Source organism: Heterocephalus glaber, unplaced genomic scaffold (genome assembly GCF_053883595.1).
Source record: "Heterocephalus glaber isolate CG9 unplaced genomic scaffold, H.glaber_assembly_v1.0 deba00001452, whole genome shotgun sequence".
Classification (NCBI taxonomy): domain Eukaryota; kingdom Metazoa; phylum Chordata; class Mammalia; order Rodentia; family Bathyergidae; genus Heterocephalus; species Heterocephalus glaber.
The window spans coordinates 19360582-19388197 of record NW_028258302.1 but is presented as its reverse complement, the minus strand read 5'-3'; the positions used below and the strand labels follow the sequence as shown (position 1 = coordinate 19388197).

Here is a 27616-nt window from a genome sequence, read left to right as displayed (position 1 = left end):
GACAAATGTAAGCATAGCGTTTTTTTACCTATCAGAATGCAAGATCATAACCAGCTGTCTTTGCTGTGAGACATCCTGTAGAGCAGTGTCTCAGTGTGAGCTGTGGACACTTCTCTTAATCACTAGGATTCTTGGACTCTCTAGGCCTTAATGAATCTGAATTTGTGGTGGGGCAGAGACTAGGCCTTTAGTTTAAACAGAAATCCCATATAGTTTGTAGTTCTGCTCTTACCTGGCAAGTAGCTTTCACTTTCCTGGCCTCCTTATCTATAAACCAATTGTATACTTGGTCATTGTTGGAATGTAAGTCAGGTACCTAGTTGTTTAACAGTTAAATGGGAAGGTTTAAAAAATACATTGTTCTGAGATGCTGAATGTACAGGTATGGTGTGGGATTTGAAATCAGGCATGTTTTACAAAGTTCTCAGAGCTTTGGTTAGATATGTTTCAGGACCAGTGCATACCTTGATGACAGAACTCAAACCTTCAGAAGCTTAGTGTGTTTGTTTTTTGTTTTTTTGGTACTGGGGATTGAACTCGGGTCCTTGCGCTTTTGAGGCAGGTGGCAGAACCACTGAGCTAAATCCCCGGCCCCCAGAAGCTCAGTGTGAGTGTCACCTAGGGAGCTAATTTTAAAAAAGGAAAATAATGCCTGGGTTTTTATAAAAATTATTATTATTATTATTATTTTTAATAAAAATTATTTTTGAGGGGCACTTCTTTGAAACCACCAGTTTGAGAATCATGACATGAGTTTTAAGGTCTTAACCCCCCTCCCCCACCACGACCACCGGCGATCAAACTGAGGACCTTATACTTGCCAGGCAGGCATGGCACCACTGAGCTACATCCCCATCAAGGTTTGTTTTATGTAGGTCACAAATTTGGAGTAATACTAGGATATAAATCATTATAGCTTGCTTGCCTGCCTGCCTTTCTATTCCTCTTCCCTTCTCTTCTCTCTCTTTTCTTTCTTCTCTTTCCTTTCTTTTTGGGACCAGGGATTGAACTCTGGACCTTGCGCTTTCAAGGCAGGCGGCAGAACCACTGAGCTAAATACCTGGCTCTTTATTTTTGAGGAGTAAGGTTTTCTGAATCTGTAGTTAAAACCAACATCCAGTTCTTAATTCCTCAATCAGAAGAGGGTTTACAAAGTTCAGAGTAAAATGATCTTATTGGAGATGTGGTGGGTGCTAAGATGGTTTGGGTAGGTTCTTAAACACGCAGTCATTTGATAGAGGTCAGGTATTTGAACTGTAGAAATCAGTTGAAGTTTTCAAACCCAAGCTATATGTAGAATGCCCTATTTCCCTAATAACTTTAAGACAAGTGTTCTGTATAAGTTTCACTGCTGATGGATGTACTTTTCCTCAGGAATATTTTAATACAAGCACAGAGGATATACAGGATCAAAATCCAAATAGTATAAATTAGTGCTAGAAGTGAATGTGAAATTGAAGCTTTCCCAGGATACTAAATTGGACTTCTAGGGAAATGAAGTCTCTTGCTAACTGAAAAACAAGGTCTGCTGGGCCGGGAATTTAGCTCAGTGGTTTTGCTGCCTGCTGCGCAAGTGCAAGGACCCGAGTTCGATCCCTGGTACCAAAAAACAGCCCCCCCCCCCAAGGTCTGCTTTGTTCCTTTGTTACAGGAGCCAGACCTTTGGGCAGGGTGTTGGGCCAGTGTTAATATGTCCCCCTTTCCCACGTAGTTTTAGGTGGGTTGATTTTTAAGTTTGAATGATTAAACAGGTAGCTGCTGCTTTTTTGGATTAGCTTGATAATGATGGCTTGATATTTGATTGGATGGTTTTAGTTCCTTTGTTGTGGTTCAGCTGTGACTCCAGTCACATGAGCAATTTTCTCTGAGGCAGGAACTGGAAAGGGTGTGCCTCATGGGTTTATAGGACTCACTGTTTTTGAGCCATGAGCCTTGAACTGAAAGTTCTTTTAAATCCCTGATCATGAACTTTGGATATGTATTTCTTGCTTATTTTAAACAATTTGTCAAGTTAATTTTAACTTTGGCCCCTTTGTGCTATTTTTCCAGTGAGCTAGCCCAGGAGCTTTCTTGGACAGTTGAGACGAGTGCCACCTAGTGGTGAATATAAGTTGAAACTTTGGTGTTTGAATCTGAGGTTCTCTCATGGACACCATTTCCTTATGAGGCCTTGATCAGTGACAGAAAGCAGTAGAGACTGAGACAGTACCTTGAGGTACTGGAGAGATTACTGAATTATTTAAGAGAGGCTGTTAAGAGTCAGTCTGGTGGGCCGGGGATTTAGTTCTGGTGCCACTGCCTGCCTTGCCAAGTGCAAGGTCCCCCGAGTTCGATCCCCAGTACCCCCCCCGCCAAAAAAAAAGTCAGTTTGGGAATCCATAGGCAATCACAGTTTAAAATGTAAGTAATGTCTGTCCTAGGAAGGTAATTGCCCAGAGCCTTGCCTCTGTCTTCACTAGCTGTGTAATCTTGGAATAGTCTGCTGGTGTCCCTGAGCTACATCAGCAAGGAATAATGGTAATATCGCCTCAGGAGGGTGAGGACTAAATGAAATAATATAGGTGAAAGTCTTTTGTGAGATAGGGGTACCCTCACCCTGTAACCGGGGATCAAACTCAGGACCTTGCACTTGTGAGGTGCTGCGCTAAATCCCCAGCCCTGAAAGTCTTTTGTAAACACAGAGGCCCTATGCAAATATTTGCATTGTTTGTAAAGAGTTCTTAGGTGCTTCCCCTTCAGAATTGCTCTTTCTTTTTGGGACCCCTAGGAGTCAGGGAATCAAAGCTGAAGTTCAGGCCAGGTGTGTGGTTTCCCCTGTGTTCCAGAATTACCAGGATTGGCTCAGGTTGGTCAAACTTCTGAAGCTAGCAGCAGAAAGGGATAAGAAGACCAGTGTTCAGAAGACACTAATGGCTCTCTGAGGTTGACACTACAGATATCTTCATTGTATAGAGAAGGACTGTGAGACAATTGTTTAGTGTTTCCAGCCAGAATTAGTAGAATTGTAGTTTGAACATCTTATGGTGGCCAGGACAAGTGGAACACTAGAAAAGTCTTCACGTGCAAGGGTATGTTAACTGGGTAGGGTAGCATTGTTTTGGAGAAGAGGCTTTAGAGAATAATACTTTTTCCTTGACAGAGGTTTGAGTAGTTTTTTTTTTTGTTTTGTTTTTGAGACACGGTCTCACCATATAGTTCACACTGGCCTTGAACTCATTATATAGCCTAGGCTGGCCTCAAACTTACAGTGATCCTCCTGCCTCAGCCTACCAAGTGCTGAGATTATAGGTGTGTCCCACCATGCCTGGCTAGTTTGGGTGGTCTTGGGGTCTCTGTCCATTGTGTCATTTGGTCTTTAAAAAACATGAGTGTTTACTCCGTACTCTAATCCTTTGAGTGAATTAACTCATTGAGTCCTCTTAGCAGCCTCCATTTTTCAGATGTGGAAACTGAGGAATGTTATCATTAGTTACATAGCTCATCCAGGCCTACAGAGATAAGTGAGGGAACTAGGATTTTATTTTGGATAGTCTCTCCAGCTGCCCCTGTGTTCACAACAGCAGCCCTGTGAATTGGTAGAGTAGATAAGAAAGCTGGACCTTGATGGGAGTTGGGAAGCCAACTCTAAAACTGGGTTTCCTTCTCTCATTGTTTTGACTCAGATCTAGGGCAGGGATTGCGCTCTAGTTGCTTCTTCTGCCCAGCAATCAGGATTGAGTTTAGATAGTAAACTCACAAATGTGAATTCACTTGACCTTCAGCACCACTCTGTAAGAGAGGCAGGTATAGATGAAGTTATTTGTCAGGTGGCAAAATTGAAGCCAAACAACTTGGCATTGTGGTGGCATTGAGTGTATATATAGGCTTTGGCTTTGAGTTTGGCTGTACCACCAAGTTGATTTCTGACTTTAGGCAAGTATCTTAAACATTTAGAGCCTTGCATTTTCCTTTGAAATGAAAATAACCATATTTTTCCTGAAAGTTGTGAGTTGTTATATGTAAAGCACTTAGCACAGTAACTGGTAAGTAGCAGTTATTGTCTATAAATGGGACAAGTAGCACAGTAGTTGTCATCAGTTCTGTTACCATTTGGCTCACAGCAAACTAGGAGTACAGAACCTTGTTAGCTTCTGAGTCTTAGGCTCTAGATGAGTGAGGGGCGCTAGTCCATCGTTAGGAGTAGGGTAAGGCCTTCAGGAGCTTGAGAGTGTATTCTCTTTTTACAAGGTTTGACTGAAAAAATACGATGAATATTTTAGAAAAATTTATTACAGTAAAAGACATTGCCATTAATATCTCAAAATACTCTTAATTTGTTTGTGTTTTTGGTACCGGACTTCGAACTCAGGACCTTGCACTTCAGAGGCAGGCATGGTGCCACTGAGCTAAATCTCCGGCCCTATTCTGTCTTTCTTTGAACAGTTATCTCATCATTCTTGCCACTTTTTGAAGCAGTTCTGGAAGTTCTCTTTTTTGATTATCTTTAGTTATAGTGTTGTGGCTGCCTCTCAATGTCCTGAATCAATTCAAAATGTTGATTTATGGGCATTTTGACTTTGGGGGAAAAGCCAGAAGTCTTACGGTGTCAGACCCAATGAGTAAGGTTGATGAGGGCATACTGTTTTTTTTTTGTTTGTTTTTGGTTCTGGGGATTGAACTTAGGACCTTGCGTTTGGAAGGCAGGTGTGGCACCACTGAGCTAAATTCTCGTCCCTACCATTAACGTTTTTAAAAGCCTTCCCCTACCAGGCACTGTGTTGAATGGCATCTGACAGTGAATTTTTGATCACACCTCTTAAAAGAGGTGTTCAAAATGTGGGGGTGTGTATTTTGAGGGGGATTAATGGCAATGTGTCTTTCACTGTAATAGATTTACAAAGTTAAACATTCACTGTATATTTTAATCACCCTTTGTACATCTAATTTCTACTCAGTTTTGATGGGACAAGAAATGTGTCCAGAGTGTTAGACCCACTGTGTAGCTCTGATGCAGCTTTTTGGCCCTTTTTTGGTGAAAAGATTCACAAGATCTGTGGCAGCTTGTGAGGGTTAGGGAGACCTCTTTGAATGCTTCACTGGCCTCATGTGAGGATGACTTTACTGCAGGAGGCTGAGTTTGCAGTTACAGTATCTCTTCTGCTGCTGTAAGACTCATTTTGGATGACAGTTTATTCCAGACCATTCTCAGCCCCCTAGGAACCTTGAACCTTTTGTAAATATAATGTGACTTTTTTTTTTTTTTTTTTTTTTGCAGTACTGTGGATTGAACCTAGGGCCTTGTGTATGCTAGGCGAGCCCTTCACCACTTAGTTACTTCTCCCACCCCTTTTTATTTTTATTTTTATTATTATTTTAAAAAATTCTTTTATTGGTGCATTTTAGGTATACAATACATTTACATTTATCATTGGGTGCTTGTACCTGTACATGATGTATCTTGGTTCTTATTATTTTACCTATTACCTGTGCGCTCTTCACCCACTCCACCCTTCCCTATTTACATAGATTTTGTTTCCATTGTTTTTTCTTTTCTCATAATTTTTCCTTTCCCTTCTTTCCTTTCCCCTTCCCCTCCCACCACCTTTACCCCTTTGGACCTTTTCCTATTTCAGATTATCAGTTATTCATTTTAATCATTTTAATCCTTATTTATACTTTCAGTTTCTCACACTAGAGAAACTATTCGGTATTTACACATGTGTGTCCTATTTATTTCACTTAGAGTATGGCCTCAGTATGCATCCATTTAGCTATAAATGTCTCTAGTTTCTCGTTCTGTATGGCTGAGTAGTACTCCATTTTATAAAAAAAAAAACAACCCACATCTTCTTTATCCAGTCTCCAGTTGATGGGCACTTGGGCTATTTACAAGCTTTCACTATTACAAACTGTGCTGCTATAAACATGGGGGCACGTATATCACTGTGGTATGATTCTTTTAATTATTTTGAGAAGACACCCAGCAGGGGAATAGCTGAGTCGAATGGGACCTCTACTCTAAGCCTAGTTCTTTGAGGTATCTCCATACTGATTTCCACAGTGTTGAACCAGTCTGCACTCCTACCAACAATGGAGAAGAGTTCCTTTATCCCCACACCCCCGCCAGCATTTGTTATTGGTTGATTTCTTGATAGCAGCCATTCTTTCTGGGGTGAGGTAGAATCTCAGTGTTGTTTTCATTTGCATCTCTCATATAGCCAGTGATGTTGAACATTTTTTCATATATTTATTTGCTGCTTTTACGTCTTTGAGAAATGTCTGTTCATTTCAGATGCCCATTTTTGAATTGGGTCTTTAAATTTGGGGGGGTCTGATTTTTTTCTGTTCTTTATATATTCTAGACAGTAGATCTTTGAGGTACAACTGCTAAAAATTTTTTTCCCACATTGTAGATTGTCTCTTAGCTCTGTTGGTGGTTTCTCTTGGAGTGCAGAAGCTTTTTAATAAGATGAGATGCCAGTTGTTGATTCTTTGTGCTAGTTCCTATGCTATTGAGGTTTTGTTTATAAAGTCTTTTCCTGTGCCAATGTCTTCAAGAGTTCTACCTAACTTATCTTCCAGCAAGTTTAGTGTTTCTGTCTTAATATTTAGACCTTTAATCCACTTTGATCTTAGTTTAGTGCATGGTGATAGGTATGGCTCTAATTTTAACCTTTGGCAGGTTGAAATCCAGTTTTTCCAACACCATTTATTAAATAGGCTATCTTTCCTCCAATGAGGGTGGTTGGCTCCTTTGTCAAAGATGAGGTGGCTGAGCATATGTGTGGTTGTTTCTGCATCTTCTAATCTATTCCACTGATCCTTGGTTCTGTTTCTTTGCCAGTGCCATGCTGTTTTTATCACAGTAGCTTTGTAGTATAGTTTCAAATTGGTGATTGTGATACCCCCCAGCCATGTCTCTGTTGCCTAGAATTGCTTCTGCTATTCTAGGTCTCTTCTGGTTCCAAATGAATTTTTGGATTGTTTTCTCTAGTTCTGTGAAGTATATTGTTGGAATTTCAGCTGGCATTGCATTAAATCTATATAGTAGTTTTGGAAGTATTGCCATTTTCACTATATTGGTTCTTCCTACCCAGGAAGAAGGGATGTCTTTCCATTTTCTTATATCCTCTTCAATCTCCTTTTTCAGAGTGCTGTAGTTTTCAGTGTAGAGGTCTTTTGCTTCCTTTGTTAGGTTGATTCCTGGATATTTCATTTTTTTGGATGCTATTGTGAAAAGAATTGTTCCCCAAATTTCTCTCTCAGTGAGTCTGCTATTTGTGTATAAGAAAGCTGTTGTTTTTTGTGTTGACCTTATATCCAGCTACTCTACTGAATCTGTCAATTAAGTCTAGAAGTCTTTTGGCAGTATTTTGAGTCTTCTATGTAAAGTATCATATCATCAGCAAATAATGACAGTTTAACTTCTTCCTTTCCTATCTTTATTCCTTTTATTTCTTTCTCTTTTCTAATTGCTGTTTCTAATGTTTCCAGAACTATGTTGAACAGGAGTGGTGATAGTGGGCATCCTTGTCTTTTTCCTGATTTTAGTGTGAAAGTTTTCAATTTTTGACCATTTAGTATGATGTTGACTGTTTTTCATAAATAGCCTTAATCAGGTTGAGATAAAGACCTTCTGTTCCAATTTTCTGTAGTGTTTTTATCATGAGTGGGTGTTGGATTTTGTCAGATGCCTTTTCTGCATCTATTGAGATGATCATATGTTTTTGTCCTTGACTCTGTTGATATAGTGTATTACATTTATTGATTTAAGAATGTCAAACCATCCTTGCATCCTTGGGATAAATCCGACTTGGTCAGGGTATACGATCTTCTTGATGACCCTCTGTATTCTGTTTGCCAGTATCTTGTTGAGGGTTTTTGCATCTATGTTCATTAGGGAGATTGGTCTGTAGTTCTCTTTTTGGGATGGGTCTTTCTTTCCCTGGTTTTGGAATCAAAGTAACACTTGCTTCCAGGAAAGAATTTGGAAGCCTTGCTTCTCTTTCAATTTCCTTGATGAGTTTAAAGAGTAATGGCGATAGTTCTTTAAATGTCTTGTAGAATTCAGCAGTGAAGCCATGAGGACCTGGGCTTTTCTTTGTTGGTAAATATTTTATTACATTTTCAATTTCACTCATTGTAATTGGGGTATTTAGAATTTCTATATCTTCTTCATTTAACTTTGGCAATTCGTATGTATCTAGGAATCTGTCCATTTCTTCTGTCTTTTCCATTTTATTAGAGTACAAGTTCTCAAAGTAGGTATTGATGATCCTCTGGATTTCTGTTGGGTCTGTTGTGACTTCATCTTTTTTGTTCTTAATTGCATGGATTTGAGCTTTTTCTTTCCCTTTTTTGATAAGGTTGGCTAAAGGTATATCATTAATTTTTTGTATCATTCTCTTAGTCTCCATTGCATTGATTTCTGCTCTGATCTTTATAATTTGCTTTCTTGTACAAGCTTTGGGTTTGTTATGCTCTTCTTTTTCTAGGAGCTTGAGGTTCTTCATTAGGTTATTTATCTGAGTTCTCTCTGTTTTCCTAATATGGGCATTCACTGCTATGAATTTCTTGTGTAGAACTGCTTTCATTGTGTCCCATAGATCCCCATATGTTGTACTGGCATTGTCATTTACTTGTAGAAACTGTCTAATTTCTTCTTTATTTTCCTCTGTGACCCATTGGTTGTTCAGAAGGGTGTTATTCAATTTCCCTGTGTTTGTGGGAGTTTTGTGGTTTCGTATGTTATTGACCTCCAATTTTATTGCAGTATGGTCTGGTAATATACAGGGGATAACTTCATTTCTTTTATATTTACTTAGTCATGTCCTGTGAGCTAGCATGTGGTCTGTTTTGGAGAATGACCCATGTGCAGCCGAAAAGATTTTGTGGGGTGGAACACTCTGTAAACATCTATTAAGTCTATTTGTTCAATAGCTTGGTTCAGTTCTAGAATTTCGTTGTTAATTTTTTGTCTAGATGATCTGTCTATTTGTGATAGTGGGGTATTGAAGTCCCCCACTACAATTGTATTAGTGCTTATTTGACTTTTCATGTCCATTAATATTTGTTTTGTATAGTTGGGGGCTCTCGTATTTGGTGCATATATATTTAGGATTGTCATCTCTTCCTCTTGGATTATTCCCTTCACAAGGATGTAGTGACCATCTTTGTCTCTCTTAATTCGTTTTGGTTTGAAATCTACTTTGTCTGCAAATAAGATTGCTACCCCTGCTTTTTTCTGGGTTCCTGTGGCATGGAGAACTGTTTTCCATCCTTTTACTTTCAGTCTGTGAATTTCTTTTTGAGTTAGATACGTTTCTTGTATGCAGCATATTGCTAGATTTTGCTTCTTAATCCATTCTGTCAGTGTATTTCTTTTGATTGGTGAATTGAGGCCATTAAAATTGAGAGTTATAATTGATAGATATTGACTCATCCTTGTCTTAATGTTTTGCTGTTGTTGGCTCTTTTATTTCTTATTTTTCCCCCCTTTCCCTTTAGTTTCTTACCTTGCCTGGTGGCTTCCCTCTGTTGGGCATCATGGAGTTGTGACCTTCATTGTCTTTTTCTAGGATATTGCTTAGAATTGTTTGGAGTGCTGGTTTGGTGTTCATGAACTTTCTCAGGTGTTCTTTGTCATAGAAGTATCTAATTTCCCCATCGATTTTGAGAGATAATTTTGCAGGATACAACAGTCTAGGTTGGAAGTTATTTTCTTTTAGTGCTTGAAATACTTCACTCCAGGCTCTCCCTGATTTGAAGGGTTTGTGTTGAGACGTCTGCTGTGATTCTGATGGGGTTTCCTTTGTAGGTGATTTGTTTCTTTTCTCTAACTGCCTGTAGGATTTTGTTCTTCTGTTGGGTTTCTGGGATCTTGACTATTATATGTCTGTGTGTAAATTTTTTTTGATCATGGCTAATTGGAGTTCTATATGCCTCACTTACCTGTATGTCCAATTCTCCACCTCTATCTGGGAAGTTTTCTACTATTACTTCTGTGAACAGGTTTTTTTTTTATGTCATTTGTACTTTCTCCTGTTTTTTTGTGGACTCCTATCAGTCTTATGTTATTCTTCTTTGCATCATCTAGCAGCTGCTGGATTGATTTCTCATGGTCCCTTACTCTTTTGAAGAGATCTCTGTTTTCATGGTCCTTAACTGCAATCCTGTCTTCTATATCTGATATTCTATCTTCATATTCCCTTAATCTGCTCTGCATGCTTTCATTGGAGTTTTTAATCTCCTGAATATCTGTTTGAATCTGTTTCATGGATTCCATTTCTTTCCTATGTTGGGCGATCATGGTTTCCATTTCTTTCTTAGGCTGGGCATTCATGGCTTCCAGCATGTTTCTGAGCTCATCTATTTTTTTAATCTGTTTCTGTTCTAGAGCCTCTAGTCACGTCTTTCATTCTGCTCACCATCTCTGTAGTTATCTGGGAAATTATTTCTGTTTTGAATTTTTCTAGAGCCTCATTCTTCTGTTTTGTTACTTCCTGTGCTATCAGTTCAGGGTGTCCAAGTGGTTGATCATCAGACTTTTCCACCTCGTTTCCCCCAGAATTTGCCTTTTGTGGGGGTGGAAGTCTGAGTTTGTGCCTTATTTAAATGTCTTTTCATTTTTGTTTTTGGTACTGTCCTTGGTTTAATTCCTGGGTTAATACTTTGAAGTTGCTTATTGTAAATATCTTTGTTGATGTGTTTAGAACCCTTATGGAATGACTGCTTCTCAGAGTTGTCTTCCAGATATAGCTGGTCTTTAGGTTTTGATTCTCTAAAGGCTCTGAGGCTGTCTTATTTTCATTATACCAGGAAGGACAACTGATTAGATCAGTCACAACACCTTAGCCCAAGTGATAAAATCAGCAACACAATAGCATCAAGTACTTTCTTAGAAAATGACAATTTGTGGTAGTTATTAATCTATCACCTTTAACTGTCTGAATTAAATCAAAATTAAGGACCAAGTCAACATATGTTTATAGTGAATAAACTCTTCAATATAGCAACTTTACCCTTCAGGATGGGGAGTTAGAAGGAGTTGGGGAGGGAGGAATAGGTAATTAGAAGAAGGATAGGGGAAGGTTAGCAGTGCGGCTAGAGGGCATAGGCGAGAGAAGGAAAGAGAAGAAAAGAAAGAGAAGAAATACGAATCGGGCAGAACAGGTGCACAAAGGGAGATGACGAACAATGTGGGACAGCAAGGGAGCAAGGCAGAGAGAGAGAAAGAAAAGAGAAAAGAAAGGAAAAAGAAAAAAAATTTAAAAGAGTAGCAAAGAAAAAAATTAAAGATAAGAGCAAAAAAATAGTGGTAGTTTTGAAAATAACAAATAGATAAAAATGCAGGGCCTCCTTCAGGGTATGTCTCTGCTGTCACAATAGACAATGTGGGCAGCAGTGCGCAGTTATAAGTCAATGAGTCTCAGTAAGCCAGTCACAGACTCGTGAGATTCAGGCAGATTTCTGGCTGCAAGTCCCAAGTTGAACTCCTTGTCCTTCTGCAGGGTTGGACTCTGCAAGGTTCTACTGCAGGTTCCAGCTGCCTTTCGCCTGAAGATAGTCCAGGTTCTGATGGGAGGTGATGATCCCTCCAACTTACCAAGCACATTGGTCTGGTGTGCCTTTATTGAAGAGATTCTCTTCACTTTTCCAGTGGGCTTCAGTTTTCATCAGGGAGCCTGAGAGAGGCCCTCTCTCTGTTGTTCACTTCTGCAGCTCAGGACAATCGCTTTTATGCTCCCCTGTGCCTCTGTAGTATGGATCCAAGTAGCTGTATAGCCAAGAGTCGGAGCGGGGGGCAAGCTGGAGGCTGGTGGGCGTGCCCGGGGGTCCTCACCTGCTTGGTCTCCTGGTCGAAAGTGGGCGGAGTGAGCCTGACAGCAGGGCGCACTCAGCCCGTGCCTGTTCTGCCCAGGTGCATGGCCAAGCTGGAGGCTGGTGGGCGTCCCCTTTTTATTTTTAAGACAGGGTCTCTAAGTCACCCAGTCTGGCCTTAAACTTGTGATCCTGCCTCCTGCCTCAATCTTCCAAGTAGGCACGCACTGTAACACTCACCTGAGCCCTAGTTTTATTTTTAGGTTACATTATTGTATTTAGTATTATCTTTTCATTTTTCCTATGATAGTAATAACACTGTTGTTGTTGGTTCTAGTTGGAGCATCAGAATTTCCATGGGTAAGTTGTACTTTGTGTTTCAATTTTCCATTCCTTTTTGGTTTGTGTCTTGTTAGCAGTAGATCTCTTTTTTCCTAAACAGAATCTCCCCCCCCAACCCCTCCCCCTGTACCGGGGACCAAACTTAGGACCTTGCACTTGCAAGGCAGTTGCAGTGCCACTGAGCTACCTCCCCCACCCCCTTTTGGAGACAGGGTCTTGCTGTGTAGTTCAGGGTGGCCTTGAACTCACTGTGTAGCCCAGGCTTCCCTTGAACTCCCATCGGTCCTTTTGCTTCAGCCTCTTGAGTGCTGGAAGTATGGGTGTCTGCCACCACACCTGGCCCTGTGTAGAAATTTTTAAAGAGAAACAGTAGGGTTTAAATAGTAAGAAAACCATGTGTACTTTGGAGTTGAAGGACCTAAATCTGAACCTGGTTCTGTTAATAACTAGCTCTGCTTGAGCAAGTTACTTTAGTCTTTGAGTCTTGCTTTCTTCAGAACTATCATAAAGATAAGGGATATTGTATCCTCCTCTTTCTCCTCTCAGTGAGCTGTCAGATGAAAGGATGTCCTCACAGAAGAGCATCCTCTTTTATAATGTTAGTGGGTACCACATGGTCAGGTACTTATCTTCACTGGCTTAGGCATTCCTTCACTGCAGAGATGCTGGTCTGTGTCTTATCCATTGGGCAGGAGGTAGTACAGAGTAGTGAGAGGGAACATGGGCTCCAGAGCCACACTGCTCAGGTTGGAATTCTGGCTCCACTTCTCATCAGCTGTATGAACTTTGATGTTTCCTTGGCACAGTAGCTACCTTATAGGGGTTTTGTGAGGATTCAGTGAGTTCACTTGTGTAAGGTGCTGAGAATGTATTTGGCTGTTATTGTTAGCTGTTGTGCTACTGTCTTGAGGGGAACTTGTTGCTTAGGGGTCTGGAAACATTGAAGGTACCCTGAATGACAGATAATGTTTGGATAGAGTACTGTCTGCAATTCGGATGGGTAGAGTGTCCGGTTTGAAAATCCGGTTTTGAAAATTTCCTCTGTCAATATTCCTGATAAACTCGAAAGTTCCTGTGGGTAAGACCCCAGCTAGTGCTGAGAGACACAGATGTCCAGTCCCTCTCTAGGAATAATGAACTGTTTTACTTCCTTTCAGTATTCCCGCATAATCTCTGAGGTAGGCAAGTCAGGTATAGAGATGTGATTACATTTTAAAATAATGGTGTAGGGCCGGGGATTTAGCTCAGTGGTTCTGGTGCCTGCCTTGCCAAGCGCAAGGTCCCGAGTCCGATCCCTGATACCAACAAAACAAAACAAAAACAAAAAATAATGGTGTAGACTCTAGGAAGGAAAACAATTTGCTTAGGTTTGCACAGCCATTTGGTAACTAAGCTCCAGGCTTCTTTGTACTTAAGTCTGTGTTCTTTATGGTAACTTGGTCTTACTCTGCTTTGATGGAGTTTCTAGGGGGTACCGTTACTGGGTTACTGGGGTTTCACCTGTGATCCAGGTATTGTGACCATGGTGTGAGAGTGGCAGCCAGTGCCTTTCTGGCTCAGGGAGCTGTCAGAGGCTGTGGTACTTGCTCCAGGGCCAGAGGTGGGCCTGATGCACCTCTATGAATGATAATAGTAATAATAAAAAAAAGAAACAGGGACTGGGGATTTAGCTCAGTGGTGCCCACCACCTGCCTCGCAAGCGCAAGGTCCCGAGTTCAATCTCGGTACCAAAAAAATAAAAATAAAAAAATAAAATAACCAAAAAAGAAGAAACAAAGTGTTGCTTACCCTATTGAGAGTGGCTAGAAGTGACTTTGTGAACATCTCTGATTTCAGTAGAGAGATACTCTTACTCTTTCTTATTTCTCACCATGGTTTGTTTTTCTGTCGTGTGCTGTGGTAGTGTACCTGATTTTAGGGTCAAATCTATTGTGAATTTCTTCTGAATATCACTGACTTAACTGCAGTTCATTTATTTGTCCATTAATTCATTTATTAATAAATACTTCATGTCTCCTGTGAATAGTCAGAATTCCTTTTGCTTGTGGTGCTTATATTGTATCGGGAGGTAGACACGTGAGTGAAATTTGTGACACGTCAGAGATCGTGTTAAGTGCTGTAGAAAAAACAGTAAAGAACTCCACTGTTCATCAGCTCTGATTCCTTAGACTTCTGGGATTTTACAAAGTGTATCCTTGGAAGTCTTGAAAGCCCATAAAGGGGAAAAATTGCTTCTTACAATGTAGGTTTTGTATGTCTCATAGAACTGTAAGTATTTTATTTTATTTATTTATTGGTACCAGAGATAGAACTTGGGTCCTTGTGCCCTGCGCAGCAGGTGGCAAAACCACTGAGCTAAATCCCTGGCCCCACTATAAGTATTTTAAAGAGCTAATCTTTCATATTATGTTTATTTCCTCTGGTTTTTAATTGTCTTGAGGATGTTACAGTCTTCCTTGGGAGTTTTATTTTATTCTATTTTTAAAACTAGAACAAATCTCTGAACAGAGATGGGCTCACAGTTGGAGCCCAGTTTGGTGTAGAGTTTGGCACTTTGATGCAGCTGGAAGTTTGGCAGCTGACCAGGACTGTGTATTTTCTAGTTAACATGTATCTTTTTTTGCCCAGTTAATTGTGGTGTTTTTCAGGCAAATCAATATTAACCATAGGTTTTAGGGCAAGATCTTGTACATCTAGAAGAGATTCAGTATTATCTGCAGTCCCTCATTTTACACGGAGAAACGGGAGGCCAGTGCTGTGAAGACTAGCAATATTGTAGGTCAAGCACCCAATTTATTCCTCACTTAGGTAGTTACTTGGAGGGACCAAAGAAAATGGCCTTGAGGTGGATCTGTAATGACTCAGAGCGGCCACTAGATGGTAGAAAAACAGCAAGAAAAGTCTGGACTGTTAGGCACTTTGGACTTAGCAAAGTTTCTTGAGTTTCTCACTGTTCCTAAGAGGAGAGTACACTGTGAAATTTCTGGGCAAAGAGCCTGCTGCTCATAGCCATCATCATCATCATCATCATCATCATCATCATCATCATTATCATCATCATCATCATTATTATTATTTGAGACACGGTCTTGCTATGTAGTTCAGACTGGCCTTGAACTCACTCTGTAGCCTTTGCTGGTTTCAAACTTGCAGTGATCCTCCTGCCTCAGTCTCCCCAGTTCTGGGGTTACAGGTGTGTGCCACTACACCTGGTTATTTTTAAATTTTTAAATTTTTAGTTTTGGTACTAGGCATCAAACTCAGGACCTTGCACTTGCAAGGCAGGCACAGTGCCACTGAGCTAAATTCCCAGCCCTTCCATAGCCATTCTATACCAGTAGTCTGTGCTTGGATACCTCTACTATCCTTCAAAGCCAGTGATCATTCTTCATGTTTCTCAAATAATTGCTGCCAATTCCCTGGACTCAAGTCTGCTTGATTCTTAGGAAATTGCCTACTTTTCAGGTAACCTTCAGCCAAGATTAGTCTTCATTCTCCTTTAAAATTTTAATTTTTTTTTTTGGTACTGGGGATCGAACTCGGGTCCTTGTGCTTGCGCAACAGGCGATGAAACCACTGAGCTAAATCCCTGGCCCTAAAATTTTAATTTTTAATTTTTAAAATTTGGATCATGATTAAGCCTTGGTATAGACTCTGTCTTTGGGAAGCTTGAAGACCAATCCATCCTCTGTTGTAGACAGACATGTTCTATGCTTAGGAGTGGTATCAAAATTGGGCTGTCAAAGGAATAGTGAAATATCTGTGTGTGAATTGGGGCTTAGGGAATTGCTTTATTTCAGGACTGTAGAGAAGTTTAGGTTGGTTGGAATGTGTGCTTGCAGAGAAGTCCTCTTCGAGGCATTCTTCGGGACCATAGACCATATGACCTCCACGTTTTCATAAGGTTTTGAGCTGAGATGACCAGAATGGGGCAGTAGGGAGGATGTTTAGCTTTTTCTTGGTCCATTCAGGAAGATTCCTATAGTTTGGTTTCTCTCCGATCCCATTTTCTTCCAAGGAGGACAGTTGTGTGTCTGTTAGAGTGGAGGCTCCCTAGTTCACAAAGATCTGTGAGGAGAGGATAGGAAAGCAGATGAGTTGGAGGAAGGTTGGTAAGTTCTTGGGCTGAAAGTAGCCTGGAGAGATTGTGTGGTCACCTAATGAATGACCTACCTAATGGGGGAAGGTAAACCTCTAGTCCTGAGATTCTGCCGCCAAGCTGAGAAGGGTTGGGCAGGCCTGAACCTTAGACAGAAAGTAAATGGACCCTGGCCTTTCCAGATCTGGCTCTGCAGTGCACAGGGAACCAGCTGGTTCTGGGCTCACACAGTCTGATGATCTTACTGAGTCTCTCATCTTTTCTGATGTTTGAGCCTATCCTTGAATCCAGTATGATATTGAGCACATAGTTAGTTGAGGTATTTGAAGAGAAGAAAGAGAGGGAGAAGCATATGTCAGGAATGCAAAAGAAACCAACAGGGGGAAAGCACCAGGATCACAATACCATCTGTTTATAAAGTTGTAATAAAATGCTCTCATGCTCATCTCCATAAAGGCCCATGAGGCTGGTAGAGCAGGTATTTATTTTATAAATGAGAAAACTGGTTTAGAGTTGGGCTTCTATAAGATTTCACAGGTTGAACCAGCCCTTTGGCTCTGAAACAAATGCTCCCCCTGCTTTTGTATGAGTGATGCCTTTTCTAGCTCCAGGGAGTTCTAAGGGCAAGAAGACGAGTGCTGACCTTCCACTAAGTGGCCTGGTTCATCCTTAGCCCTTCTCATGGCCCTGTATTTGCTCCATGAAGCCACACAACTGATGGCAGGCTATTGATATCACTTGGTCAGATTGAGGTAGAAGTGACCCAGGAGATCAGTCTGACAGCTGTTGCTTTGACTTCAAGATTCAGGAGCCTGGATTTTTGCCTCCCTTCTATGAATTTTGCCCCTCAGATGTTAAAGGGAAGCAACTTCTCTCCCTTTGAGGTTGAGAAACTGAGAGTTTGGGAAGAAGGAGCACAGGGGAAAAAGCAGCTTTAGCATTACCTTAGAAGTTACAGCCTTTGGAATATAGTAGATGTAGATTCTACAACCTCCCTATGCCATCCAATAGGTGTGACTTTGGAAAAGTCCATTAGTGTCTCTGTGCTTTAGTTTCTTCATCCTAAATTTAAATAGTTCCTATGTGTAAAGTGAGAACTAGAGACATGTGCATGGAGAATGGTGTGTCATGAGTGTTCACCACATCCTACTTATCCATGGTCTTCCTGTGTGCTGCCACTGGCAGGCCCTTGACTGCCTTGTATTTGGGTAAGCTGAGAGCAGACATCCCAGCCCCAGGCCTGGTTCTTGGGAAGTTTACCCCAGGGGCTATAGAATCTGATGAATTTGTACTTTCCCAGGAGAAGGGGGAGGATGTCTTTAAACTTCTTGCTGGCTGCTGAGCCCTGGAACAAAGGGGAGACAAGCCCCAGGGCTGAGACAATAATGTCTTTATTATCTCAGATGTCTCAGGCCTGTCCCCCACCTAGAGATATACGGCTGGGAAGGCTAGCTCCATGGCCTCGGCGTGATTCCAGGTCCTAGGAATGTCTGGCTGTTTTATAGCAAACAGGATCACGCACAACAGCACAGCATCCAGGCATCTCCACCCCAGCGAGTGCATTCTCCTTGCCAACTTGTAAAACAGTGGGGCCTGTAGTAGTTTGATACAGGCCCCATGGCTCTTGAGGTCTGAGCAGCGTGGCACAAGGCAACAGTCCTGGGTTTTGGTGATCCCATCTAAGGCTTTGGGCACAGGGCCAGCAGTGCAAGCCTGGCAGTACCAGGGACCACCTTTGTTAGACCAGGCTCCAGCGGCTCAGTTCTCACTTGTGTGCTATGGGCTGCCTTGGTTCTAGCCTGTTTCTCTCCCTTTTGACCCTTTTGGGAGCAGCTGCAGGGAGCCACTGAGAGCACTTGTTTACAGATGCACTTGGCACAGGATGGGGAGACCAGCCTCGAAGCGTCCTTGAGTTGTAGTGTCCAGCTGCTCCCAGGTGCTGGGGAGCCTTCCACTCTTGGCCCCAAAGAAATGAGCCCACACTGTTGTCTTTGGCTAAAGCTTTAGGAACTTGGAGATGAGACCAAGGGACAGTGGGTCAGATGGCTGTCCAGGACTTCATTTGTAACCAAGCCGTATGGGCTGGCCCTCCGGAGAGGCCTTGTGCAGGGATCAAAGGTCACATACCCAGGCCAAGGCTCTTCTTTGGGGCCCTGAAAGGAGGAGCTAGTTAGTGTTGAAATTCAGGGACAGTAGTAGGAGATAGCTTAACCCATTTCCAAGACTCCTTTAATCTGGAGAAGGGAGGGGTCCAGGGAAACAGAGCTGTAGTGTTTTGGAATTTTAAAGGATTGGAGCTTCCTGTCGTCCTGCCTTTTGTTGGGGTTACTCTGTCATGTACCTGTATGGTGCTCATAGATGGTTGTGTTGCTTTTCTCCCCCTGGCCTGAATGCCTCATCAGTTCATGTGATCTTTATTCAGTGTTTCTACTTCCCAGACCCTCATATGAAATAGAAGTTCCAGATCCCCCTCTTTAGGAGCTCGAAGTTTTAGGGGAATATAGACATGTAAGAACTAGTGTGTATTCATGATGTGTCATATGCCTGAGGGAAACAAGCCTGTAAAAGGGTATTAACGCTTTTTTCTGTCAGGTATGTCTTCTGCTTAACTAAAGTTGGGGAGTCCACCTAGAACAACTGCTGGATCAGAATGCTTAGGATTGGGATGGAAGCATTCTTTCATATTCACAGTGGTCATAGCTAATGACCAAGGCCTGGGTGAGTGACCATCAGTGTGTGAAGACTTTGCATGCTTTATCCTGACCTGGCTCTGTGAGATGGCTGCTCTTTTCATTTCTATTTTGTAACTGAGGAAGCAGGTGAAACAACTTGCCCAATGTACATAGGTAGGAAGTAGTAGAGGTGGGGTTATTTTGACTCTAGACCTTTTAACTACTAGATTGTCTTGAGAGTAGTAGCATACCTGATGGACAGATGTGTAGATTTTTAAAAATCTCTTGCTTAGATTTTTTTTCTGCTGGTACTGGGGATGGAGCTCAGGACCTTTCGTTTTCGCAGCAGGCGCAGCACCACTGAGCTAAATCCCTGGCCCTAGATTTGGTTTTAGTCACAAGATTTATTTTGAAATGTCAGATGGAATGAACAAGGCAGGGTTTTGTGACTCATAGGAAGAGACTATAAGGGTTGAGAATTTCTTCCTTGCCCAGAAGCAGTTCCTTTGCAGGGAGAGCTGCATGGGATGCATAGGAGGGGAGCCTCGTGCCATTCTCTCTTGCTGCTGCTCCTGCTGGGGTCCTGTCAGACTGAGGGGACATGTTGCTGTAATTGAAAATGGGTGTGTGAGCAGCTTCCACCAGGAATCATATGTCATATTCTAGGTTCTAAGAGGACAGGGTTGAGGTACATGTATGTGGAGTGTTGCCATAGTCTTTGGCCCAGGTGGGAGAGGAGAGTACACGACCCAGGTCAGAAATGAAGGGAATGGGAGACGGGACTATTTATTGGACCACCTACCTGAGTTATGGCTCAGTTCTCATGGTAGCCTTCTGAAATGGTACAGATGGGAAAGCTGAGACTCATAAGGGTTAACTCATCTGAGGTCACCCAGCCAGGGAAGTCTAGAAGGGGTCCCATCCAGATTTGGACAACTTTGGCTCTCAGCCTTCTCCTGCCACGCCATGCTTGTTCAGAGGTCCCCTCTTCATACCTCTTCTGATTTGAGTGGTTGAGCTGCCCCCTCTCAGGCTTTCTCTTTCTAGATTGAGGCAGTCTGAGTTCATAGCAGCAGTCCCACATCCTCATGGTCACTTCTCTGGATCCACTCCAGCTCTATGATGAATCTGAGGGACAGCCACTTGCCCTGTCCTGGCTGTGATAACCATCAGCCATTCCTGAAGCTTTCCAGGTGGTTCCAGCTGCTGTCCAAGATGGAGATGGGGGAGGAGGCCCAGGCTGCAAGAGGTGCTGGGAAGAAGAGGGATAGAAGAACTCCAAGGGGAAGAGAGACTCAGCAAACCCTCATGTCAGCTAAACCTGATGCACCAGGAATACAGTGCCATCCTCCATACCTCAAAACACAGTTTTCCTCACTCTTAAAGGAAAGGCAGGTTCTGGCCAGTGACTACCATCAGCTTCCTTGACTGTGCTTCTCAATCCATGGAGCGTGTCCACAGTTGTGTTTCACCTAGTCTTCCTACAGCCAGAATGGTGGAGGTGGGTGGGGGTGGCAAGCTGTGTAGAACAGAGGCTTCAGATTAGTCCAGGCCTGGCCCTATATTATCTTCATCTCTGTTTTACAGATGAGATTGAGAGGTTTACTGACTTGCTTTAGAATTCACAAGCTGTCAGCAGTGGAGTTAGAATAAGGCCCCAGATCTCCCAGTGCCTAGAAAGAGGCTGCCTGAGGGATGGGGGATGAGAGGGAGATGCATCTGTAGGCCTCTGATTGGGTGCTGGTTAAAGTCCTGCTTAGAAAACTGCTTATTTCTGTGTGCTTATCTTTTTGTTTTCTTTCAGTGTCCTAGTAAAATACCTTTGAAAAAACACTTCCCTGTTTGGCTGAACTGAAGGGGGAAAGGACTTGTCATTTCATCTATACCTTGGTCCAGGCTAGTGTTCTAGGGCTGGGTGGGAAGCACCCCAAGAGGAGTTTGGACTGTGGGTTGTCAGCCTCTTTGGGCTGTGGGCAGGAACCTGACAGTCCATCTGGCAGGCTTGGACCTGGGCCTGAAGTCTTCTGCCACACCAGCTGAAGCAGGGTGGTGGGGAGGCCTGCTGTTTCCTGCTTTGACTTTGTCAGCCCTGGCAGTCAACTCCAGCTTCCCTCACCCTTTGGCCTTAAAGAGAGAGCTTTCTGCAAAGTAATGTGTAGGTCCCCAGCAGCATGTCAGAGTTCAGCTTGGCCCAGCCAGGGATAGATGATACTATTTTGTGAGGAGAAGGTGGGCTCAGGGTTCTATGGCCCCCTGGTCAGAGAGGACCAAAGGCAGGTCTAGGCCAGCAGTAAGGGAGGGTGGAGGCTTGTGGAGTAGGGAGAGGCTCTGGTGACCTTGCATCCTGACTAGAAGCCAAAAGGCCTGGGGGAGTCTCTTCCCTTCTGTGAGCCTCAGTCTCATCCCTGAAGCACAGATAAATTATGTATCTGCCTCTTGGCTGGCTTACCCAGTGGGGAATATTTATGTTCAGTTATGTGCTGGTGCCCATGCCCTGAGGTGATACTGGTATGGTGTTGTGATAAGTAAGTTCCTCTGTAAATGGTGGTGGTGCTGAGAACAGCTGATGAACACAGTGTCTTGAGGAGGTATGACCCACACAGGGAGACCGTGGCTGTTGCTTCCCTGGGTGGAAACTCCAGAGAGGCTGAAGTTCTACTGCAAAGTCTGTTTGTGGCCTTTGTTCTTGGCAGGAGACCTGTGAGGACTTGGAGGTTGAGGAGAAAGGGGTCTTGGGGTAGGTGAGAGACCACATTGAGAATGGAGAGTTTGGTTCTAAAAGAAGATACCCCCAGGCCTAGGGCTGATGCGGGTAGGATGGGTCTGGAATTCAGAAGCAGAGGTGCCTGAGAAGGATGGCCTGGTTTCATTTCTTGGTCCAGGACCACGTTGTGGCAGAACTTGTCCTAGGTCCTTCATCTCTTGGTGCCATCTGCCCCATTTGTCAATCTGTGGGTCTTGATTTGTTTCTTCTCCTGGATCCCCTTTGCCTTCTCTTCTTGGAAGTTCTACTGCAGCTTTGCCAAGTTTGACTGGGGCTAGATTCTGATCCTGCTCCAGGGTCCTACACATAATTGCTTTTCTTGCTAGACTGTGAGCTCCTTGACGGCAAGAGTAAGGTCTAAATTTTCTCTTGGTATGGATCCTGTGTCCTTAGGCTCTGATCAGAGGGTCTACCTCTCCTGGCTTCAATTGGGCTGGCCAAAGTGGCAGTGCCTTCTCTCTCACAGGTGGCATGGTGGAGGTGGGAGTGTGTGTTGAATCAGAATACATGGCTCCTTGTGTCTAGCTTCCTCTTCCCACTGACCCATGGTTTGGGAACAGTGGCTGCCTTTCTGGGGCAGCCAGAGTGCCTATCCAGAGTGTGCTCTGTCGGGCACTATCAGCTCTTCAGCAAGCCCTGGTCCCACTCTTAACCTAGCCTGGTCCCACTCTTAACCTAGAGAAGGCCCTGGGTTACTGATGTTGTTCTTGGCGGGCCACTGGGCCCTTCAGCAAACAGGGAGGCAAGTGTGCACCCGGCTTGGGCCTGTTTGTGTTGGCCTAGCCAGGCGGGGGATTAGCTCAGCTGGGCTGCTAATTGCCTCCGAAGTGCCGGCTGGGATGCTGATGAGGACTGGGTCTCTAATCCCCTCCTCCTCCAGCAGGCACAGTGCCAGCCTTCGTGGTCTGGCCCAGAAGGGCCCCTTCTCTCCCATGTCAGTGGTTGCTTGGCCTAGACCCTTGAGATGCAGGCAGGGGTTCACCAGGACTGATGGCTCAGGAAGAAATGGGTGGGGGGAGATGCCTATGAAATCATCTCCTGGGCCAAGCCAGGCACACTCCATACCTCTCCTTCACATCCTTTGCCAACCCTCCCACCCTTTCTGCATCAGATGCCTTCTGAAGCTCAGCACTTTCTCCTCTTACTAGGAAGCTGCTGGGCTCACCTCAGCCTCAGCCCTTAGGTCCCTCAGCACTTTTGTTTGCCTTCCCCCTGTATTCCTATCTCTCCTCCCTCCCTCTACATTTTCCTCACTTAAGTTTCAGCCCTTCTGACCCCCTCCCCACAGTTGCCCCATTCCTTCACTTTCCTTCTACACTGTTGCCCTCTGTTCTTGCTCTTGCTTGGCCCCTGGTTGACCTTAAGCTTGCCTCTGGTCCCTCTGTACTTTCTGGGGACTGCTTGTTGTCAGGACAGAGGCAGAGGGCAAGGGGTCCACTTTATCATTTTGTTTTTACAACTCTCCCTGAGTTCGGAGGGCAGCAGCTGTCCAGAATGGCATCTGGACACAGCCTCTGTGCCAGCTGACCCAGCTTGTGGGCCAAAAGCCTTCCGTCCCACAGGTGGAGCTCTTAGGGCCTGCTCTGCACCCATTGTTCGGCTCTGCCGCTTCCACCTCCACCTTTGACTGAGTGTTTTTGACCTCGGCTTCCTGACCTCATCCTTCTTCCCATAGTGGAACCTCAGCATAGTTCCTCCAGCTGGTGACTCAGGGAAGCTTTGTCCTAGTCTTGCTGGCTGCTGCCTGAGTATCCTGACCCCTGAGAGACTCTGCACCCCTATGTGGAGCTCTCTATCCTCAGAGATCTCCTGCTTCTGATGTCCAGGGTCAAATTCAGGGTGCCTGCCCCAGTCCCTAACCTGTTCCATGTTGTCTCTTTCTCGTTTTAACTCCTTAGTCTTCTAACTACCTTAACCCTCTCTCTTATGTTCCTGGAAAGGGAATAATAATATTTATAATCAAAGTTGCTGTTTGTTGATACATATATGTATGTATGTGTGTATATATATACATACATACATATATATGTATAACCTAATTTAATATCTCCAAGAAATAGATTCTCTTATAGGGGAACGGGCACATTACAGATAAGGAAATCAATCCCAGAGATGACAATGAATTATCTGAGGTTCCATATAGTGAAGAACTGGCAATGGTGGGATCCAAACCCAGCTTGTTTGGTTTCAAAGCCTGGGACTTTCTCACAGTTCTAGAAAATAACTGGCCCTGGATACTGGCTTTTGTGTTCTACTGTCCTGGATTCTCAATATCCCCAGTCCCTTTTCATGCCTTGTACCTTCATTTGAGGATGAAGTGCCCTTTTTTATTCATCCCTACCTCAGACAGCATCTGCCCAGTTCTTCACAAATGGATTCATACCTTGCTGTCCTCAAAGTACTTTTCTTCAATCCTTTACCTCGCTAAGCTTTTGGAAAGCCAACCCTACAGCCTGACTGCTCTCAGGTGGTCCTTAGTCCCCTCACCTGCACTGGAGCAAGTGAAGGCGAGGCCCTGGGCTCCCTTGGTGAGGATGAATGAGAGATCCTGAGGAGCCACTAGGTCTCCTCATCAGCAGGGATCCTCTTGCGCTGAGGATTTTTACTTGTTCTCTGTTCCAACTCTGCATCCTTGACTGGTTCAAATCTTGGAGTTTACTTCTAGCCACAGGCCTTGGATTCCTTTGTCCCAGTGAGGAGCTAAGTTTAATTATCCCCTACCACCTGTGTCAGCACCCATTCATCAGATCCTTCTCTTCACATCAATACTCATTAAAGTTCTGATCAGCTTATTTAGGCTGAGGTTTAAGTTCAGTGAAATGCAGACAGCGACTGTGTGTTAGTTAATGGACTTTCAGACAGCAGTGGGCCTCAAAACTGTTCCCTCAGAAGAGCAAAGGCAAAGGGGACTTTCATATCTGTAGCATTTGCTATTTACTTGCTTTTCCTATGTCCTTCCCGAAGTCTATCTTCTTAATCTGTTTATTAAAAAAAGGTCACTATCACAGTTGCCAGATAAAGAAATAATCATTTTATCGTGCATCAGATTATGTCAAAAGGATGTCACAATGCCAAGAAGCCTAGTATAAAAACTGGGGGTTGGGGTGAGGCAGAAGAGTGGGTAGCAGCATCCAGAGCTGGGGTTTATCCAACCCTAGGCCTCAGAGGACCTCACTTTTGCTTTGGGACAGGAATAGTGAGGAGCAGTTCTGGCCAGTTTTCAGACCTGTGCACAGCCAAGAGAGGGCAGCCTATATCAGACCTTTGTCAGTTCTTACTCTTTTCTTTTTAAATTTAGGACAGCTTGCAGCTGGGGATGTAGCTTCTTTTTCCTATGGCTGTCGATTACATTGGCCTTGGCAGTGCTGGGTATGGCAATAGGCCTCGGCATTGGTTCCTAGAATGTGATCTGATTGATCTAGGCCACAACATTCAGAACCCCAGGACGATTGATCTACTTTGACGAGTTCCCTGGCAAGTGGGAATTTGAAGCCTGTGATCAGGCACATACCTTCTCCCTGTTTCCTGGGGCAGTACCCATCAAACCGGCAAGTAGCCCAGACCCACTGCTCCCCTGAGTGGGAGAGAGTGGTTCATCTTCCTCTAGAGGGGGTGGTCTCTACTGCTCACTTGTCTGGATCTGGCTGTGTCAGTGAGGGATAGTGTTTTCCCTGACATGGAGCAGGCAGCTGAACCAAGTCCACTAGAGGAGTAATAGGCCCAGCTGGTAGCTGTGGGGACCCTTGTTCAGCTCAGCTTTCATCCACATCAGAGCCAGCCTGCCTCAAGATTATCTCCACATTTGAATGTGGCTGCAGCATCTCACTTGGCTTTGGCTTCCCTCTTGCATGGACACTGAGCAGAAAGCTTGGCTGGGGGCCAAGGGTGTTGACCCTTTTCATGACAGAGCCAATACCAGAAGGTATAAACCACAGGACCTGGAGGAGAGTTTCTGCAGGCCTAAGCCCCTATGTCGAATCTGGGACTTTGTATTCAGCCACTGAACCTAGGATCCAAAAGGTTAGGGTCTCAGCCCCAAGTGGGGACTCCTCCAGAGCTCAAGCCCTCAGACCTGGAGCCAAGAGCTGCACTGTGGGGGCAGCTTGGAGACCAAGCTGACAGTTCCTCTGGTGGTTGGGAGCCAGCAGAGAAGCAGTTGAGTCTTTGTGTGTCTTGTTCAGGGAAGATTGGGCTGGGATCCTGTTTTGGCTGCTGGACAGGATCAAGCCTGGGCTGCTAGTGCTGTCTCTTGAGGAATCTTTTGCAGTACTTGTGGTACCTGGAGGTCCTAGGATGTAGTGTCTCAGCTGCTGAGATCTCACTATTCAGTCTTCCAGCTGTTTAGCTCTGCCTCAGAGCCTGCTCTCCCTTAGCCACCACATAGTACCAGCCCAGCCTGTGGTCTCTGGCTTCTGCTTCCCTGTCCCTTTTCTCCCAGCCAGACCCCCTTTCCCATAGATCAGACCCAAGGAGACCTGCAGTATCTGTGTTTTTGGATACAGGAGCCAAGAAGGAGTGGCAGAGGGACCAGATGCCTCAGTGCAGGGCCTGGGACTCAGTATTTGCTGAATCAATTTTGTTTAAATGAGATGATGGGAAGGACTCATTGCATGGCTCTCTGTCCTGTGGTGTGTGAGATTTCCATCCTCACTTTCAATGAGGACAGCCCTATGGTGGTGACTCACACAGGGACATGATTGTAAAGGCCCATGGCAGGATCTGATCCAGGATGGCAGCCTAAACCTGCCCAGGAGGATCTAGGGGGTGGGGAGTTTCCCTTCCAGAGGGGACAGGCTGGAGCAGGCTGGGCTCCAGGGCAGGACTGTATAGCCTTCTCTTGTTTGAACTTCACCTGCACTTCCTGCTTGGAAGGGCCCCCACATAGGTTGAACATCCAGCTGTCCACGTAAAGGCTGAAATGAACCCTTTGCCTTTGCCCTGGTAACTGCTCATTCCTTTTCCAGGAGTTTGGGGAGAAAAGGCTATAGGCTCAAATTGCCACAGGACCCTGTGTATGTGTGAGGTGAAGAGTGTGAGCTCTTTTCTAGGCAGTGTGATTTCCATCAAGATTGTACTTACTTTCCTTGCCATAAAGTTACCTGTTTCCCTAGATGGCAGCATCAGTAGCCCTGTGGCTGTAACATTCCTCATTACCCACATTAAATCTGAAAGTAGAAAAATGGACACAGATAACAAATGAGTGGTCAGCCATGACCATTTGTGAATAGCCAGGGGCATGAGCAAGGGCCCTTTGGTCAGTGGCGGCCACAAAGGCTCAGGCTTTAGGGAGGCCCCAGTTAGTGCCCTTGGAGTTGCCTGCCTGGTTTTGGCAATAAATAACATGAGGACCCAAAACCCAAAACAAAACAAAAAATACAACCAGTATCTCTTGGGGAAGGTGGTGGGAGACTGTTTAAATTACTGGCCTTCCCTGGGCCACGTAGGTGGTTGCTGGGCACAGGCAGCGTCCAGTCACCGGCACGTGTGCAATTCTACGAGCCGCTGGCATTGCCGGCATTTGACGAAGCAGCACCAGTGGAATTTGCAGCTGCAGCGTTCAGCCAGCTCTACCTGAGCCGTGTGGAAGCCGCGACCACAGCACAGCAGCTCACAGCCATCGATGGCCTTGGATGTCTTATTGCATGTGCGGCCTCTCGTGCCCAGCACGCCGCTGCGTATGTCCTGCTCACAAAAATCTGGGCTGGGCTCCAAGTACACCAAGTCCTCGTCTGTGTGTGGCTTGAACTGTGCATTGCGTGGCACCAGTGCCCTAGAGGAGCCCACACGGCGTGGCTCCACCTCGGTGGCGCCGTCGAACTTCTCCTTAAGTGCGTGGCCCACCTGGCGGAAGGGTGGCACAGCTCGCCAGCATGTCTTTACTTCGCAGGAGCCTGATACCCCGTGGCACTTGCACTCCACCCGCATGTGTGATAGGATAGC

The 27616-nt window shown here is 44.3% G+C and overlaps 1 protein-coding gene across 12 annotated transcripts in view; it reads right to left on the bottom strand.

Annotated features, from left to right (window-relative positions):
- Positions 1-502: 502 nt before the first annotated feature.
- Wnt4 (Wnt family member 4) overlaps positions 503-27616 on the bottom strand; it is a 49013-nt gene continuing 21899 nt past the window's right edge. For 3 of the 12 annotated variants that reach the window (XM_087215614.1, XM_087215613.1, XM_087215610.1), the window contains one exon: positions 5707-27616. In XM_087215614.1, coding sequence (XP_087071740.1) covers positions 27149-27616 — 468 coding nt within the window. In that variant the 3' untranslated portion in view covers positions 5707-27148. The other 9 variants (XR_015452802.1, XR_015452803.1, XR_015452804.1 and 6 more) reach the window with 9 other exon arrangements.